Genomic DNA, 20,208 nt, shown 5'->3' on the forward strand with positions numbered 1-20,208 from the left:
GGCATCAGAACCCTCCCCACATCGTTCTAGAGTGGAGGGCCAATCAGAACCCTCCCCACGTCGTTCTAGAGAAGAGGGCCCATCATAACCCTCCCCACGTCGTTCTAGAGTGGAGGGCCCATCAGAACCACTCCACACATTGTTCTAGAGTGGAGGGCCCATCAGAACCCTCCCCACGTCGTGGTAGGGAAGAGGGCCTATCATAACCCTCCCCACATCGTTCTAGAGTGGAGGGCCCATCAGAACCCTCCCCACATCGTTCTAGAGTGGAGGGCCAATCAGAACCCTCCCCACATCGTTCTAGAGTGGAGGTCCCATCAGAACCACTCCACACATCGTTCTGGAGCAGAGAGCCCACCAGAACCCTCCCCACAGCTTTCTAGAGCAGAGGGCCCAACAGAACCACTCCCCACATCGCTCTAGAGCAGAGGGCCCATGAGAACCCTTCCCCACGTCGTGCCAGAGAAGAGGGCCCATCATAACCCTCCCCACGTCGTTCTAAAGTGGAGGGACCATCAGAACCCTCCGCACATCGTTCTAGAGTGGAGAGCCCATCAGAACCCTCCGCACATCGTTATAGAGTGGAGGGCCCATCAGAACCACTCCACACATTGTTCTAGAGTGGAGGGCCCATCAGAACCCTCCCCACGTCATGCTAGGGAAGAGGGCCTATCATAACCCTCCCCACATCGTTCTAGAGTGGAGGGCCCATCAGAACCCTCCCCACAGCGTTCTAGAGCAGAGGGCCCAACAGAACCACTCCCCATATCACTCTGTGTGTCCAAGAACGTATCTTGTAACAGTGTTGGTTCCACCCTCTTCCTGATAGAAGGATCGATACCAGTTTGCTTCTTCCTGTGGTTTGACATTGTCACTCTGCTGCTGTGCTTTTTCACGAGTGTCCCATCAATACTGTTTAGTGATTGGTTGCCTTTGTCGTGATGTTAACAGTTTATCATTGAAGCTGTGACTGTGTGGAGGACATGCAGTTAAAGCCAGCATGAGGTTGGACCTTCAGTCTTACTTGGTGATCTGCTGATACGGTTCGGAATGTACTTTTGTCGGAGTTTGTACATAAGACGCACATAATGCTGATTGCAGCTGTGTCCTCCACCCAAATGAAACTTAGTGACTTTGATAAAACCATCATCAGACAGGTCCAGAAGATAATTCCAGACCCCACCCATGTCCTCCACCCTCAGGCAGAGGCTTCAGAGTCCCCCAGTGCAGGCTCCACTTCAAAGACGCCTTTGCCCCCTTGTCCATTAAAGCCCTAAATGGCTAGCTAGCTGGAGCCTAACCCCTGCAATGCTTTTTAATCTTACCTACAGGTGTGCTCTACCACTGGCAGTGTGAAATGTTCTGTTGGCTGGCCACAGTCCGTTGATGTACTGTATGTATGCTCTATGTTCTATGTGTTTCTTAACAGCAGAGAGCAGTGACAGAGGTGTCTGCTTCTACTTCACCTTGCCCTCCATCTCTCACTTTTCATCCTCTGTATTTCACATTCTTAAAAGATCCCAGCAAAAGATGCTCTGGTTTCTCATCTGGTGTCATTGTCAGATGAAAATTCTAAATTTTTCCAATTTCTTCGTCTGAAGCTAAATCTTCAGTTTCTTGCCAAAGCATTAGCAAGTGATGGCGTAAATGGTGCATGCTTGTGGTCCCACCGGTTTCTCAAGGCCGATGCTGGCGGCATCATTAGTAGCACTCATAAATACGTCTGCATGCTAACACAGGAATGGCTGCAGATGCACTTAGCTTGACCCCAAATAACTCTCTGCTGTGTGTATACGTCATTCCCAGCAATGCAAGACATGGTACACCAATCGCAGTGAATTCCCAGTCAATTGCAGGGCCGAAAATTATAGACAAAAAACCTTTCACTCTCACTCACCTACGGGCAATTTACAGTCCCCACTTAGCCTAACCTCCAGAGCATGTCTTTGGACTGGGGGGGTCAGCATGGAGGCGCCAGAGTCAGAGAGTTAATATCAATCAATGAGCGTGGAGTGAGAGTCGCCCAGTGCGTAGTAATCACAGTGAGCGGGCTTTGACCCTGGCTGACCTGGGACCAGCTATGTCCCTCCCTCTGGGGCCAACTTCCATCCAGCTAAAGCCATCCGTCAGAAACATTTATCTATTTGTCGTAACAGTCTCTGTTGGACTCCACCTACAGTGTGTTGTTACAATCCACCGCTCACTGACATGAAGCCCATTTCATCCCACAGACGGAGCAGCAAGTGACGTCACACAGCTTGTAAACTCATCCATCCATCTGACTAGAGAACCAGATCCAAGCCCCCCATGCCACCTTTCACCACATTGACCGGTTCTTCATTGTTCCTGGCATAGATGTTACACATGTTCATGTGGTTTGAATAGAGTGAGATGAAGGCTTGTCTGGGATCAGGTGGGTCAGGATGGATCTAGCAGAAGATAAACAAAAAGTAGAGGAGTTTTATTGTGGACTTGTTGCAGTTGTCACACACCAGCAGTCTCGTAACCAACACACTTACACTTATTTCAACTTTTTCTAAACCTGACCAAGTAGTTTTGAGTAAGTAAACCTCAGAACAAAGTGAAAGGGACTGTGAGAACCGTAGAGTTGGTACAGAACATTCCAAGAAGCAGCTTTATTCATTTGAAGGACTTAAAGCAAAAGGCTGAATAGTTCACGCTGAGGTATACGTGTGTCTCAATGTTTAAGGACAAGATGACAAGAGGCCCCAACACATACCACGGTAGCCCCGTCTGCTGCAGCCGGAGACCTGGGGACCGCTCCCTCTGTCCCTGTCTACTCTGATGCATGGCATTTCATTTCCTGGCTAGGGGGGGGATGTTTTTTCGGGGTTTGGGGGGTTGAGGAACAAACATAATTGGCTGACGTGACGCCCATCTCAGACATTCCAGGAGATCCAGATAGAAGGAAGGAAGGACTGGAGAACGTTATGGAGAGAGGGGGTCACGGAAAGGGGGGAGCAAGCGTCTTCCGGTCTGAAGGAGTCTGGGTTGTCTGTAATACAACTTCCCTCAAGACATCCTTCACTGTCCTCAGCATGAAGAAAGCCACGCAGCTACACACAGGCCATGGCTTTGTGCATCATCCATGTGTTGTGATGTAATAGGAGGCGTGCTTTGCCATACTGTTGCTTCTGCATGCTGTCCAACTGAATAACCTCTCTGCTTCTCTCCTTCCTTCTCTTGTCTGCAGTATGGATGTACGGCTTTACAGACAGCCCGAGGAAAGAGGCCTCAGGTAGCCTTGTCTGTCTAACATGTTGACTATGCATGAGCCGCTGTGAGAGCCACATGGCAGCTGCATCGCTTCCAGTCAGCATCTGCTTTGCATGCACTGCCATCATCCTCCCCTTCATCCCATCCTCTCTCGCTCGCTCTCTCTCTCTCTCTCCCTCTGGACTCCACCCATCCGTCTCCACAGGCCTGCTCGGCCGTCAGCAGCTGGGCACACAGCACGGACCTTAGGTCTGCATGTAGCTGCGAGCCCCAGACTGAAATGAGGTGTCAAGTCTGGTTCTTTGTCTGCTCAATAAACATTCCAGGAAGTGATATTTTCAAACAAATTCAATCACAGATTTGCCCCACATGCTGAGCATTTAACCAATGTTTAACTGTAATGGAGGCATGGATTGAGAAGGACATTCCAGCTCTGTGTCAGTAGGAGAGGAACAACTAGGACGTAACTCTGCCATATTTAAGTATATGGAACCAAAGCGGGATACAATTGTGAAGATGTATTGCTCAACTATGCGTGGTAGCCCTTACAACAGTACAACACATCTAAATAGCTTTATTAGCTCAGACCGGCTATGATTGCTGTTGACGCTTTGCCCAACATGCTTATCATTGTTCCTTTGGGGAGGATGCTGAAGGCAGACATACTGCGTCAACCAGGGGGGCAGGAAGGTTATGAGCATTCCCTGGTGCATCAATGTGTCATGTTTTAAACATGTTTTATTCTTCCAGGTTGCTGAGATGCAACCTTGCACTGCGCTCGCCAACCGATTTGAGATGAGAGGCACTCGGTATATGAGCTACACTTCACTGGTTCTTCTTCTCTGGGATCTTAAGGACCGTGGCATCTAACATGCACAGCTCCACAATGTATCTGCGCATGTTTGATGACGTAAACTGTCTTTTTAATACCATTACGTGCAGCATCTTCCTCATCTGCTCTGCCAAGATGGATCTGATTATGTCAGCTAGCCAGGTGCTAACGAGCTAACTGAGCCAGATGGTCTGCTGCGCCGTCTCTGCTCCCACCGGTTCATCGGATCCGATCATAGATGCCCTAGTGTCCTTTAAGGAGACATCTTCTAAGGCTTCATATCCAAGTATTCCAGTTGTGTCATTGTAGAGGGCACATTCCAAAACACATTCCGTCACACAGTAGAATAACTGCTCTAGTGCCTAATGCAGCTGATCTCAGTTGCACCTGCTGCGATCATGACCTGAATATAAACGAGTAAATAAAGGGAGCGTCAATCCAACATACATACCGCTCAATACATACCACATGTTTCCAGCTCCTACACAACATGGACGAATCAAAAACCAAACATCCGGTATTTCAGAAACTCCAATTAAACAATATACACGCTTCGGGCTCTTACAGTCATAAATGCACTTGAAACAGGTTCATTTGACTAAATGAATTTATTGATACTGAACATTTCTGAAAGTCGAAAAATCAGCACTCCATACGATATTTTAATTAGATGAGATGAGATGGTTGGACCCTTGATAAGCGGATGAAGATGAGACGAGATAATTCTAATCTCCTCTAAGAATCCTGCAGTGGGGAAATTCAAGGGATTACAGCAGCAGAGTTAACGACACATAGTAAAAAAGAAACAAGATCCAAAGTAGTTATTGTAAATTAGCAGCACCTTCTTTAGGGGAACGTCGATGTATGAAGGCTTTCTGCTGCATAAGCTTCTTATTTTAGAGCCATATAAACTGCATCATGCAAACATGCATTTAAAAGGTTAACACTGCATATTGCAGAATAGGTGCAAATAGTTTTATTCCAAAAGCAGAAAAAGTGCCTAGTTTAAAGATGTCCTATGTGGTGCTGATGCGGCCAAGTTTGTGCAAACGTCCTTGTTTGACATCCTGACTCAGAGCTTTAGCTCGTGCAGCTCAATAGTTGGTGCTTCTCTCTGAAGATGAGAAGAGTGGCTGGAGGCTGAAGATTGTAGCAGACGAACAGCTGGTCTGTTCAAACAGATGCCGACCAACACACAGGCCCTTAATGAACGTTGTATCCGTCTACCAAGAACGTCTGTCTTCTGTCCAGTTAAAAAACGTTTTATTGTAAATAAAAATACATTCACAAGACGAGAAGATAGTTGCAGTAACTATTTGTTTTCTTTAATCCTTAAAGAAATATTATTTTCATTATAAATATTATTTTCAGAAATCCTAAGCCATCATCTAATTACTTTGAGTTTGTTCTTCATTAATCCATGTTTAGTTATTTAGGCATTACTAGAGGTTCAGTTCTACAGAGATCAAGTTTGTTCAGTCTGTGAAAAACATTTTCAATTTAGTTTTTTCCTGATGGGGGGGGGTCGGACAATTGGTCACTCAGCAGCCTCACTGTGGCTATTGATAAGCTGCTGAGCTCTATGGGTCACGAGTAGCATCAGTGAATCATTGCGGCTCAGCTTTTTGAATTGTCCAATAGCAGAGCTCCGCCTTCTGAGGAGGTTGATTCATCGGGTGTAGTTCTGCACCACCTCAGTGATCCCACTGGAGGACGGATGTTTGTTCTAATTGTATAAGTGTTCTCTTCCTAATCACCGATATGCAAAACGCGCGTGTCCCAAACAAGCCGCAAGAACCCGATGAGAAGTGAAGTGCGGCGGTGAAAAGGTTAAACATCAGAGGAGGGCCGAGTGGCTCACCACAACTCTGCTCCTTGTGTTTCACATGAACGTGGACCCAGCCGGCTCCTCTCTCTCCCTCTCTCTCTCTAGTCCACTCATATGTTTCTATTTAAGGCCAGCAGTGCTGACTACCCCCATTGGTGTCCGCCCCCCCCTTTCCAACGGCTGGCTCCCAGAGGCGGTGGAGGGGAGGCCTTTCCTCTCAACCGCACTGCTGCTCTTTCCAGAGAACTTCTGCCACTCGTTCGCTCCTCACTCTTCCCCTCAAGCATTAGCAGCTCCTCGCTTTCTTCCCTTCTCCTTGGATCTTACCCGGTTCTGTCATGGATCACTCTGGGTGTGAGATGCAGCCCCAGCAGACGTCTCCTCCCCGTTACCTCCTTTTGTTTTGACTCCTCTCCGATGCTCTTCGGTCCGTCGCTGTGGGCCGAGGGTCGGATCGGTTATGTGGCCAGACGTTCGGGACTGTGCGGCCAAGTCGTGAGCTGGCTTTCTGATTGGTCAGGGAGGTGCGGCGGCAGGGAGGGTTGGGCTGGCCTATGGCGGCCTGCCGGGCGGACAGCGGAGCAGGCGGTCGCAGGGTCCGGAGGTTGCGGGGGGCCGCGGCGGGCAGGTGGCTGACGGCCTGTTTCTTCCCCTCAGGGATGGACAGCTCGGAGCCGATGGTGCTGGAGCAGTACGTGGCCGTGGCCAACTACGAGAGGCAGGAGAACTCTGAGATCAGCCTCAAGGCCGGCGAGACGGTGGACGTGATCGAGAAGAGCGAAAGCGGTGAGTGGATGCTTGCTTTTGTTTTTGCTCATGTCACTTTGGTCCACAACAGGAACGTGGGGATGCGGCTCGGCTCTTCTTGTTTGTCTGATCCATCAGCAGCAGCTTAAACACCACACAGAGCCCAGCTCCTCTACTCCACCTTATCTCAGTCCCTCTCCTCCCCATGCCCTGATGCCCGAGCTTGGCTCAGCTCCACCTGGAGGTGCTGTTTGGCTGTGGAGGAAAGGCTGCAGCTTTCCAAGAATCGGGTGACTTCCAGGATGTTGACAGAGAACTATAGTAAAAGTATTTGGCTAGAAACACTGATGGAGTAGCATTACACCTCCAAAGAGCTGCTGCACTTCACCTTCTGCCTCGCCTCAGCCCAGTGAACATCTGGTTTTGTGAGCAGGCAGCCATCGACAGCAGCACATCTGCCCCCGTATACTACGCGATGTCTTGGCTTGTCATCTTTGAGGGATCATGCGCCTTAGACAGTCTGTTTTGAAGCAGCTTGTCATTTGGTCGCCCACATTTGGTTTAACCCCCTCCCGTCTGCAGATATGACATCATGGTTTGGTTTTGACTGCTTAAAGAAGTTGCATTGGAAGAGGATACCCTTTGTGATGAGGCTGTTGCTCCTGCGTGGTGTGTGTGACGGTGTGTTCTCGGGAGCGACCTGGAGGCCGCGGATGTCTTCATTAGGACCTCTCCTCCTGGCTATCTACAGGGCTCAAGAAGTGGAGCGACAGCCATGTTGATGATGACATCACTGTGAGGCCTTTCCAAGACAAAGACATTTGCGAGCTGGTATAATATCCCACAACCCCCCCTGCATCCCGTTAGTTTCCTTTGACACTGACTGGCTGGTAATGTCAGCTTCTCTTTCACAGTCTAGTCACTCTTGTCAGACACCTCTTATTTCCCCACAAGAAAGGCTTAGAACCTTTTCTCCCAATGTAGATATGTTTCTGTGCACGTTGAGCACAGATGGTTCCTCATTCCAAAACACAGAATATTTAAGCCAGTTTTTTAAGTGTCTGCAGGCTTGACTTGATGTGATTATGTGTTTGACTCCAGAGTCGGATGTTGTTGTTTTTTTTCCTTGTGAGAAGTTCTTGACCTTGGACTTCTGGGCCGAGTTGTTTAGTCAGTGTGAGGAGCCGTCTTCATGGTTCGCCCATGTTATGTCATGAGCTGTGTGTCCCAGTGTGTGTGAATCCTGTGTCAATGTATGCTTGCACAGGTACCTTACTATTTAGGAACTGCTGTCTACTGAAGTGAGATTCCTGAAGCCCTGAGGCATTGGGAGTTGGAAAGGCTGGAAGCTCGCTCAGGGTCCTCCTCGGCTTTAGATATCAGTCATAAACTAGTCATTTGCTGCATAAGTGAAAACTTTGACCACCAGGTGGCCACATTTCAAGGTAAACCATCCTTGAGACATTTTAATTCCATTCAACCCAGTCAAACAGGAAATGCGGGTAAAAATACCCTCGTTTTCTTCTTCTACTGAGGCTAATGGAGATGCCAGAAGGAAATTAACACTAAAGACTGCAAATAGGGTCTGTTGGGTGACTGTGTGCCTAAGCCACACCACCAGCCGGAGAAGCAATTTCCCCAAATATCTCGGCCCTTCTTGGTGCCAAGTTCACGGGCATTTTGTCACAGCTGATTTGAAGCGATTAGACGGATTGGCCCTTTTTGGACGCGACTCTGCACCTCGCATAGAGGACGACCTCCTGTTGCCAGATAACAGTAATCCTCTATTTTGGAAAACAAACCCATTTTTTGTGGGCATCTGTCAGAAATAGCAACGGGGCACATGGAGACATAAAGACGTCTCGAGTTATATGCTACTGCTTCTCAGCAGGTAGGATGGTGTTGGTGCCCAGCAGATGCTGGCAGTCAGGACCAGGATGCCTTTCCAACGGTTTGTCCTTAAGTGCTTTGCTTGGTCTGGCGCAAGGGGAAAGCTTTGAGCTACAATTTAGTATCATAACCTCATTTGGACCACAAGCCTGGCCTCCAGGCTATGAAACGATACGTGCTGCAGTGGCTGGAAAACATTAAGAAATCTCCCTGAATTAAAGTGTTGACTTGTTCAGTTATAGATCATTGGCCAGCTAATCATCATTAGCTAAAAACCCAAACCAGAGGCCAACAAATTCAATTTACTATTGTACATCACCATTAATGCACCTACGCCCTTTAGTCCTATTGAGAATTCAACAGATACACGATTATGTTTTCTAAAGATATGAATGATATATCTTTGAATTATGGATTCTCGAGCTCCACAGGACCGTTAAAATGATGTAAAAGGGGTCTCATCAGCAATGTTTGACCTCAGGCTGTCAAACATCTTACTCAACAACTTTAATCTTTAAGCTGTAGTGAGTGTTCTGGATTGGAGATGATTAGCAATTAGCTTTTAGCATCGCATAACAGGCGATGTACACACACAGGTGCGCGCATATACGTATACACAATATGAAGGATGAGTGGTTGACTCCCGCTTGCGCACACGTGTAGTCCTTGTGGTCTGTTCCCTCTCACTTGCAACAGGTCTGGCTCAGTAACAAAACCCCCGTGTTCTATGAACACTTCAAGCAGGGAACATAAGCTTCCAACTAGGAGGCAATGCTTCCATCTCACAGTGTCAATGTGACTTTCTAGGAAAGCAGCAGCATGCAAGGGGTTTGGTGCCGCCTCACAAGTCCTATTTTTAACTGAAGACCAAGTGTCTTAAAGCGGCATTCCACCTTGAAATGAATATGACCCCCCCCCCAACAAATTTGCAGTTTTGCAGTTGGAGGCAGAGTAGATTCCTCTCAGCAGAAAATGGTTTTAGTTTAGTGTTGTCTGAGTGGACCCTTTGTGAGTTTAAACATCCACAGAGAGTGGGAGTGGACTGTATAGTACTTCTGCTAAGGAGGGACTGGACCTGTGTACACAATATAGATGTTCCCCTATATGGGGATACGATGGATTGGGCGTATGAAGCAGGTTACTTGTACCTTTATGTATTAACACAAGACTACTACTAATTTATTGTGTTAGCATTTACAACACCATTACAATTACTTGATTAGACTTCCATGCAAAAATTAGCTCTGCTTATAGCAGTTGCAACAATATAGTGATAAACCCATTAATGCATCGTTAATTATAATGATTTTTAGTTTGTTGGAAAATTATTTTAAAAAAATGTAAGTAAGTTATATAGTTCTAAGTTATATATATCATACTTCAGGACGTCTCTGACTACGTATTTGCTGAAAGCCGACCACGTTTACTGTTTGAAACCATTTTCCAAAGTAAAAGTCCTGTGAGTGAGTGAGTGAGTGAGTGAGTGCAGCGGTCCCCAGGGTGCAGTGTTAAACAGTTCTCTGTGTCTCCCCCTCTGCTCACTTGTCACAGAGATAAGACAGCAGCTCAACACGCCGTCCATGCGTGTGAATCAGTGTCTGTTACTGCTGTACTCCCCGTGACCTCCCCCGTACCTCCCTCAGGGAGAAAGCAGCCGAGGATTGGCAAGACATGCTGTTGCAATTAGAGCCCAACGCTGTGAGAAAATCCAATTGGAGCTTCTCTACAGCCTTACATATTCATGTATGCACGTCGAGGGTACCTGCATTTCTGTGACTGTCACAAGCAGTTTAGACGGTATTCCCTGTGTGTGCCAGCAGAGTGGCCAGTTAAGGTCTTAACCTTGAATATTTTGAGTGTGCTTTATCTCAGAATATAGCCGTAAATGTAAGCCGGTAAAAAAACTGTGTGTGTGTGTCTGAGTAAGTAAATACGTAGTCATGTTTTTAACATGTCGGACCGTCAAAATAATTGCAGGTCTCAAAACCAACTGCTTGTGCAGCAGCTTGGAAAATCACGATTCAAGTCCGGGAGAAATGACGCATCGTATACATCCATGTGGAGAAACAAAATAATATTTTAAAGAAATAGATTTAAGCCAAAAGGTGAGATCACGTTGTCTATTGAGCCGACTGGCCACTCAGAAGCTAAAGGAGCGCCGGGAAAGACACATTCATACAAAATTCAAAATGGCTGACTTCCTGTTGGGTTTAGAACAGAGATCTTCAACAGGGGGTCCGCGACCCCCAAGGGGTCCGCGAAGGTACTGCAGGGGGGGGTCGCAAAATTTTTGGTTGATAAGACAATTTTTTCCCCCACAAATGTAAATGTCTTCAGAATCAGAATCAGAATTGTATTTATGGTCTTTAGATACACATTAACATGAATCCAACATATTGAAGCGAACGCATAAATTGATGGAGAAGACGTTATCTGTCAGTCCGCAACACACACACTCAGCTTCCCTCAGCAGATCTTAAGCTGGGCACCGCTTCACTCACTGCTCCTTTCATGCGAATACGACAGCGCAGGCACCAGCCAATCAGATCGCCTTTATGCTCACGTCTAAAGAGCGTGAAGCTCAAAAATAAAAGATGGCCGACCAAACTCCGTAAAATAGGGGGTCCCTGCTGCACCTCGCCATCAGTTTGGGGGAGCTTGGCTTGAAAAACGTTGAAGAACTCTGGTTTAGAACATAAACCCAAATTCTTAGTATGATGCATGTGCCTACCTGATGGTACATCTACGTCAAACGTACCGTGATAGCTGCTCCGTTGACATTTTGTAGGGGGCGCTATTGAGCAAAATTGCAGCTGTGACATTAGATATTTTGAGCAGATTGAACAATGTCCCGCATTTCTTAGACCTTTGAAAGCACTTTTATTGCTGTTGGAAAAAGATGCATTGCAATGGCGACGCTGTCCGATGAATCATCGAAGGCTCGGTGGCCTGGTATCATGAGCTTCTTACATTGTTTGGAACTAATACGCAGTAGCGAGATCCAAGAGTGGCAGGTGGTATGTGCCAATGTCAGAAGGGGGATGTACCTCACAGTGGTATGGACCCGCCTCCGAATTCATATGTAAATCTCATGCAAATGAGTATCTTTTACGATCTTTTACGACTGGTTTGTTTTTAATAACTTTACTGACATATTAGTACAACTTAGCTTCTTGAAAGTAGTCCTAAATTAGGAATGTATCTTTTTCATCTCGTCTATTTCCGTCTTTGGCTCATTGCGAAAAAAAGGGATTCTGTATTTGCTCATATATTCTTTTGCCAGAGTGCTGCAGTGGTGTTGAACAGAATGAGGAGGGTGTTCTCTCATATCGGTCTGAATCCTTTGATCACTTAGAGCATGACAACGAACCAATGGGTTACTGTCTATATGACCGATTCAGCACATGTGCCCCTATAGTACGTCCCCCAGCACGCCGTCTCTGCTGCAGAGCTTACGCTGAGCCAAGTTATGCTTTGGTTTGATTGCCTGACAGGTTTTCTGTAAAACTCACTCATAAGAGCCGTTTGGCAGCGTGGCGACCAAGGACACGAAGATCTGTGATCCTCATCTTTCTCTTTCACTACCTTAGACTTAGATCTGCTTCTCCCTTTAGTTTTTTTGAAACCGTTCCAGCCTCTGTGTGAGTGCATTTGAATATCTGAGTCAGAGTCCAGCACTCTTTCTGCTCCTCATTTATCGGCTTTTACTGAGCCGGATTTATGGGGGGGGGGGGGGGGGGGCGCTGGGCCCGAGGACCGTACCATGCAGCGCCCATGTGTGCACACGCTGGAGTCTGAAGCTTGCCCTGTGAGAAGGAGAGACTGTGAAAGTCCGCCAGCTCAACATGTCGGACCTCTGACAACCTGCGATTATACAGCGGGGCGGCATCGAGACCATTTTCAGAGTTCAGCTTTTAGAATGGACTTTCTTATTATTATCTAGCCGCCTGGAGTACAGCAGGCATTTGGACCTCTGCAACCTTCATCGCTCTGGCATCAATCAAACATGTTCACCTCTCTGGCTTGATGGACGCCGTTGCTGGAGGCATGATCACGTCGCCTCCAAATAATCCCAACATACACTCGCATCTCCTCAGCAGGGCTGTGAGGAAGCTACGCTGCAGACACTCTGCATCACCCGTGTGTGTGACGGGGCTTCAGTATGAATCTGTGTGTGCTGGTTAAGACGGTTGAGGTCACGTGCAGCGGGCCGAGCAGGCTCCTCCACTCGGGCCCATCCAGTCAACTGCAGGGGTTTATGTGTTTATGAAACAACGTTGGTTCGCGTTTTGACCGTCGATCTATCCGACTCGTGGCGAGTCATCACTGGGCCTCACTAACTGCGTTTAGGGGAGCATCAAGGCGGCGTAGTCCCCATCGATTGGTGTCCTCACCGGTCAGTGCTGACCTGTTCCTCTCTCTCTGCTCTCCCCAGGTTGGTGGTTCGTCAGCACAGCAGAGGAGCAGGGCTGGGTGCCGGCCACATACCTGGACTCCCAGAATGTTACCAGAGACGATTTGGATCTGGGCACTTCTAGGACCGGAGAAGGTTAGCGCAGACGCACAAACCAACATGACATTATTAGACCCACAGTTTACACCTCGATCAAAGACTGCACACAGAGACAGTCCACACACACACACTCACCAACAGTCCACCAGTCACACATTAGGAGCCTTGAAGACCACAGCAGCTGCGTGGTGAAATGGTACCAGACCACAGCCAAAGGGTTTACAAGATTTTGGCACCACAGAAAATTCCTGTAACCCCCCAGGGAGGCTGCAACCCCGGCAGGAGCCTGGTATTGTTGCGACCTTTCTGCCCCCATGTTTAGTGGAAACACTGGCATGTGAGCATGCATGTGAGCACACACGTATGCTCACATGCATGCTCAGAAATGCCGCGATAGTTTTGCTGTAGAGGACCACTGGATGATCCAACGCTGCTACACAGTCACTGTTTGCGCCTTATTCCTCATTCCCTCACACACACACACACACACACACACACACACACACACACACATATTTTGTCGTCTCTGTCAGATTTAAATCCTTATACAAGCTAGAAAATGGTTGCATCAGGTGTAATGATTCGGGTTTCATTGCCAATACACTCACAGACATGTAGCCCCTCCTTTACCCATTAGACCTGGTGTCTTAACGTTTGCACACATCGTCACTTCCTATCTCCGATCCCCCCCGTCGTCCCGCTCATCTCATTATCTCGGCGTGGTCTGTAAACTAATTCCACTGACAGCTCAGCCCGCTGGAGGGGATCCGACAGGCTCACGCTGAAATTACCTCCAAATAACATTTCCCTTTGTGCCGTCCCTTCCTGATATTTCTATTAGGAGGTCAAAGCAGCAGGCTGGTGCTCAGTGGGATGGATGCAAGGCAGACAGGAGTCCAGAAAGGTAGCAGAGGCACCCGAAGCGAGGGAGGGTCCCGGGAAGTGGGGGGGGGGAATCAGATTAGACTTGTTTGCTCTCCATGGGGCCTTAGACAATAAGGGAGGAAAACGTCTCCTGTTATGACTGTGGCTGCAAGCAGGACTGACCTCATGAAAAGACAATCTGTATTTTTTCTTTCCTAGTTGATGCAAGGTTTTAGACACAAATTACTTCATAAGGTGATGTTTACTGTGTGAGTCCTGTTTTTTATCATTTTATTTAGCTAATTTCATGACCTGATGAATCTTTGGTTCAGAGACAGGGACATAAGTTTGTAGAGGAGCCGCTCTGAGAGCTTCTCCTGGACCTTCAGCCTGAGCCTTCATCAGTGGTTTCATGTCCCACCGGTCCCACAGCGTACTTATGGTAATGGGGGCTGCAGGCTATTTGCATAGCAAAGATCTTATCTCATATGTTCAACAACACGCATTTGTCCTCTGGGCATGGCACACACACACACACACACACACACACACACACACACAGCTGCACGTTTAACTGTATATTGCTAGTTGAACTTTTTAAATAAATAGTTTAACAGATTCTCAAGCAGAATTCCTTCACCAGAATATACTTTTGATGCTCTTCTGTCTCATTTAGGGTTCATCCTTGTAGACTGACCAGTCGATAAACAACATAACGGGACAAATAATTGTTTGATTGACATGTAGGGGACCGCTGTGTGTCCCCGATTGTCCAGAGGGAAACCCATTGCTGGCTAACAGAAGATTTCTATATAACTAGTACCTCCGGGTCGTGTTGTCTGTTGTATTAAAATGTAACACACATTTTGACTCCATAAAGCAGCAAGGCAACGCTGTGTCTTACGTACTGTCATAGTATGTATGGACGGATGTATTGGAAAGACCTCGTCTTATTCAGCTCCTCAAACTGTGACGCTCTTCCTTACTGTTAGTTACAGGTTGGCGTAGGTGAAAGTTTCTTCAGTCAACATAAAAGACTCAACATTGTCTTCCACCCGGGACTGTCTCCTGGGTGAAAGTCCTGGTGTCTTTGAGCTCTCCGTCCTTGGTCACCTGACTGCTGGGGAGGGGCGTAGCGCGGAGCTACTGGTGCGTGGAGCGCTGTGATAAGAAACATTATCATTACGGCCTGGGAATGAGACCAGCTTAGAGCGCTTCACGTCACATCTAACACATCCTGAACTAAACACGTCCCAATCTCAGCTCATCATTGCAGGAGGAGTCCTTGACCTACAGCGAGGGTTATCCGCTAACTCTGCTAATCTCTGCTTCTAACACTAAACTACATCTTTTTTTTCTTTCTGCCCCTTTTTGGTTGCTCACCCTCCTCCTCCTCCTCATCAGTAACTAAGAGACGGAAGGCACATCTGAAGAGGCTGGACCGCCGCTGGACCCTCGGGGGTATAGTCAACCGGCAGCAGAGCAGAGGTGAACGCGGAGGCAGTGTGATGTATATTTATACTGCAGATGCAGATGTTTTAGTGTGCTGGTTCTTTTCTTGGAGGAATCCTGTGTGGCAAAAACCAAAAGGTCCATCTTCCACGGTCAGCGCTCACCGTGGAATAGACTCGCTGCTGAACACGCAGCGCAAGTAATTAATAAATATGCTGGTCTCAGCGAAAAAGACCTTTCGTTGAACACAACACTAACTTTGGATCTGAAAAGATTAGCTGTGGGAGCGGAGACGGATGCACACACACACACACACACCCCCCATCGAAGTCTCGGCGCAGATTATAATCACGTTTTTAAAACTCACTTCCCCAAACATAGAATGCACACCTTCGCTGTACACAGTGTTGCTGCTTAGCTAAAGCCAGCTCCCTCCGGTTTAAAATGCTGGGAAATGCTTGTATTTCTCCGAAAAAATGCTTCAATGCTGAAGGAGCGACCACACACACACAGAAAAAATACGTTCACGCAAAGCTGCAGCGCTTCGTTTTTTAGCAGTGGACATAACAAACTGCTGATTTAAGGACTCAAACTGCGCAGCACATCGTCCTTCATGCAGGGGAGCAGGAACCCAGTTCTTTATCAGGAGCCAGTCCTCAACACCCTCCAATCAACACTCAGCTAGAAGGAATTATCTAAAAGGAGACTGAAGGACAAGGACTGCTGCACGCTAATATTTTGAATGTAAATTGAGAATTAGGTCTTATATGCAGGTACCTCTCGCCCGTTGTAATCCCCTCCCCTCTTTAACTCGGTGTTTGCTCAACGAATAGAGACACCACGCTCCCTGCCTGATAAGGCATTGCTGAGCTGGCGTTATCAAAACGTGTGAGTGAGGTTTTACACACACTTGAGGTACAGTTTGATTGAGTAGCACTGGCAAAGGACAAAAACAAAGAGCGATTACTCTGCAGCCGGTTTGCTGACACACGCTGCAACGTTACGCCTCGTGAAGGAGACGGGACCTTAAGAGCAAAGTCAGGGCGCGCTCGCCTCTCCAATTGAATCAAAGTGTGAGGGTCAACCAGACGCACACAGCGCCAAAGAATTTGTTAGCAGGACATCAATACACATCCTAAACCATCCTATTTCTTATTCTCTGTTCATCTGCAGGCACTCGCACGACCCCACACACACACACACACACACACACGCACAGGCTTTCAGGCCTGGCATTCCACTCAGCAAGCAGAGGAAGTGGAGTCCCTGCCGTGGGGCGACTGTCCCGAGCTCCTTGAATGCACACATTCACATGAATAAGCAGACGCGCCTTTCAGATATCGTCCCTGACCTTCACGTGTTCTAGAAAAATCTCGTTCCCTCCAGCCAGGTCCTGGCTAACGCACGCGGACTCCGGACTCCTACTGACGATTTAGACGTGAAGGGCTCGTTCTAAACAAGCGATCCCGTAGTTACACTAATGGTCGTGTATTTGATGTTCCACTGGTACCGATGGGTCCTCTGAAAGGCCTCACACTCGACCTTTAAGTCATCCGATCACGAGCCACTGAGATGAGCTAACGTGTGTTGCACTGCTGGGAAGCTTGGTCTGACTTATGTTAGTAAGTACTGTGACCCTCTACACACCATGTAGAACGTGCTTCCCTTCAGGCCGGTTGTGAGGGAGGAGTGGTGGTCAGATAGGGATCTGAGACGAGAGAACTTGGTCCAAATATCTCCCTCTGGGGGCCCTGATGTCGGCCAGCCACTTGAAGGGGAATCTCCCTCTGGAGACCCTTCACATCTCGGACTAAAGCTGTTTGTGCCCCTTCCATCTGGCAGGAGGCTGAGGTCCATCAGGACCGAGACCTCACGCCACACAAACAGTTTCTTTCTCGTCAACAGAACCCGGGTCCCCGACTGACTCTGCTCCAAGCACACTTTCAAATACACTTGTGTATGATATCGTTGTGTTTGCCCGAGCACTTTTGTTCATGGCCATGTATGCACCACCCACCATGAGAAACTGATTGTGACGCTGAGCGAGATGCACGATCTGGATCGGGGGGGGAGAATAGCTCCAACGAGGACTCGCGTGGATGACAAACAAGCAGCGACAGGGAGCTGCTTGTTATTAATGTGTTTGTGTCGTATGGAAATAGTCCGAGGGTTTTAAGTAGGTCACGCTCCCCATGTTTCCCCCTCATAAGGCCTCTGGAAATATGTAAACTCCACAGTGGTCTCGCCGCTCGGTGTGAGAGGGCTTAATGACCCCAGGTCACTCACTGTGCTACTCTCTCTCCGTCCTTCCCCCAGAGGAGAAGTACCTGACCATACAGCCGCACTCCAGTCAAGGGAAGGATGAAGTGAGCTTCGAGAAAGGGGTCACCGTGGAGGTCATCCAGAAGAACTTGGAGGGCTGGTGGTACATCAGGTGAGTTGCAGAAGGAGAGAGGGGGGGGGGGGGGGGGGCTCTGCAGCTGTATTCTAATGTGTGTGTGTGCAGTTAACCCAGCCAGTGTGTGTGTACCCATTGTTCGTCTCCCTTCATCCCCCATTGCTGTCTCATGTTTCCATGTGGCATGTGACATGCACAGTGAATACGGCTAACATGTGTACATCAGCTTGGGATACTTTGTGATTGGAGGGGGTGGCGTCAGAGAGATTTGGGACATTGGTGACTCACCGTCATTGGAACGCACAGCGAGTCGTCTCAGAGCACAGCTCCACCAGGAAGCCGAACCCCAGATGTACGTGCTTCTCCAGGGAAGTCTAAACATCAGGGATTCTTTTCTCTTCTGGGGATTCCTCCTGGTCGCTGCTCGACTGTCTGCAGCACGAAGTGATCGGACGTGTTTTGAGTGAAGAGTAGCCCACAGAGAGGCAAATGACTCACGTATTTGCATATGCAGACCCATTGATCCACGAAGCACTCTGAAATGACTCATTTGGATGAAGCAAGAAAGTTACGCATTAAAATGGTGTTCAACACACAGGATCTTATTTGGGTCATTTCATTCCCTAGTGGCGTCCCAGGGAATGTATCCCGCTGAGGTGTGAGTTATGGTCAAAGTAATATCAAAGCATTTCTTCAAGGGGCACTGGTGATGCACTATTGCACCTTACAGAAAGGAAGAGGTTGTAATAATAATTCCATCCCTGTGGGTCAAGCTCCAGAAACTCTACATTTCCCATAATGCCTAGTACACAACCGGACCTTTCAAACTGACTCCATAAAGTGATGATGTGTGAGCTTGGAACAGGCTCCTTTGGATAATATAACACAGAGATACCTTCGTCAGGATTTACTATTGAACACGGGTCCTTCTGTGTTTGCCCACAGATACTTGGGGAAAGAGGGCTGGGCTCCTGCCTCCTACTTGAAAAAGATGAAGGAAGACTTCTCCCCCCGCAAGAAGACCCTAACGGGCCCCGTGGAGATCATCGGCAACATCATGGAGATCAGCAACCTGTTGCAAAAGAAGTCGGTCAGCGAGAAGGACATCCAGACGGACGCGGAGGGCAGCACCACGCCGGAGCGCCACATCTCCAAGAGCGAGATCAGCCTCCCGGTGCCCTACAACTCCGAGATCAACGCCGAGACGGGCAGGAGGCTGAGCGCGGGCCGCGACACCAACAGCCCGTGTCTGGGAATAGCAGCGAGCGCCGCCCTGAGTGAGAATAAAGGAAGGGGCGAGCCAGGCTCCCCGGCTGTGGCCAGAGTGGCTCCGCACAGAGTGGAGATTGGTGAGTGCTCGTGGGGCGTCAGCAGACAATTGAGCTGTAAATGCAATGCAGCGATGGAGAGGAGCTTTTGTAGTCCTGGTATGAGACATTAAGGCTTTTCCTTTTGCGTAGTCTTTGATGCTGTAGGTAAACTACGTGATGGTGGTGGTGTAATCTAACACGTCACACTAATCTGTGCGGCTCAGTGTGTCTATTTCCATTTCAGTCACGTGCTCCTTGAAGCATCCTGAGCATTTATTTTCCAAATACATGAATGGTATCATGTAGAGAAATAAAATAATTAACAATAATAATAATTACGAGTTTTACCTCGGATATTAAAGTCTCATTCAAACAGAAATGAGGAATAAATACGACTCCATAGTTCTTAACTGTTGGATGTGGGTTCATAGTTTTAATAACATGTGTTTTTGTTTATCAGGGTCTCCAAATCTGAGACAAAAACCCCCCCCACGAAGAGAAACCAACTTGGTAAGACACTCACAAGCTGCTGCTCTCTAATAGCCAAGAGGACTTAAATGTGAATGTAGCCTCACCGAACTACCTTTGATCCCAGAGAAGAAGTAACTTTATTTTAAGAACAGCTCAAACACAGATGAGCTGTGAGAATTAGCATTGCACCCTTTAAAGCACAATAACAATGCCGTGATATTTCAGCATCTGAATGTGTCACTGACCATTTACATACTACACATACCATGTTATGTGTCATATCGCGCCATGAAACTTGAGCATGTCAAACGCCTTGTGATGCTGGCTAGATCCAGTATGTCTGCTGCTCACATCTCTTCCTCTTTGCTGTCCAGGGATTCCAGTTACCAAAGCCTCCAGAGCCCCCTGCTGTGGAAGCAGAGTATTACACCATAGCAGATTTCCAGTCCTCCATCTCTGATGGCATCAGTTTCCATGGAGGACAAAAGGCTGATGTAAGATGATGGTTCATTGTTATGTCCACCAAGTGCTACCCAGACAGACAGATATATTGATGTGTTAATGTTCGTCTTTAATGTAATAACATAATATTCTGGATCAGGTGCGTATCTCTGCATAAAAGACATACACTTTTTCAGATTGCTTATATCTTCCATGTCCATATAG

The 20,208-nt window shown here is 47.8% G+C and overlaps 1 protein-coding gene across 5 annotated transcripts in view; it reads left to right on the forward strand.

Annotated features, from left to right (window-relative positions):
• The window catches only part of sh3pxd2aa (SH3 and PX domains 2Aa), a 59,529-nt gene that overhangs the window by 32,101 nt on the left and 7,220 nt on the right, over positions 1–20,208 (forward strand). For 2 of the 5 annotated variants that reach the window (XM_040186811.2, XM_078080133.1), the window contains exons 7-14: positions 3,215–3,259; positions 6,555–6,683; positions 12,970–13,083; positions 15,316–15,399; positions 17,680–17,797; positions 18,707–19,110; positions 19,532–19,581; positions 19,917–20,036. In XM_040186811.2, the coding sequence (XP_040042745.2) occupies positions 3,215–3,259; positions 6,555–6,683; positions 12,970–13,083; positions 15,316–15,399; positions 17,680–17,797; positions 18,707–19,110; positions 19,532–19,581; positions 19,917–20,036 (1,064 nt within the window). The remainder of the gene's footprint in view (positions 1–3,214; positions 3,260–6,554; positions 6,684–12,969; positions 13,084–15,315; positions 15,400–17,679; positions 17,798–18,706; positions 19,111–19,531; positions 19,582–19,916; positions 20,037–20,208) is intronic. The other 3 variants (XM_078080130.1, XM_078080131.1, XM_078080132.1) reach the window with 3 other exon arrangements.

This window comes from Gasterosteus aculeatus, chromosome 9, assembly GCF_964276395.1.
Source record: "Gasterosteus aculeatus chromosome 9, fGasAcu3.hap1.1, whole genome shotgun sequence".
In the NCBI taxonomy this organism is placed as follows: Eukaryota; Metazoa; Chordata; class Actinopteri; order Perciformes; family Gasterosteidae; genus Gasterosteus; species Gasterosteus aculeatus.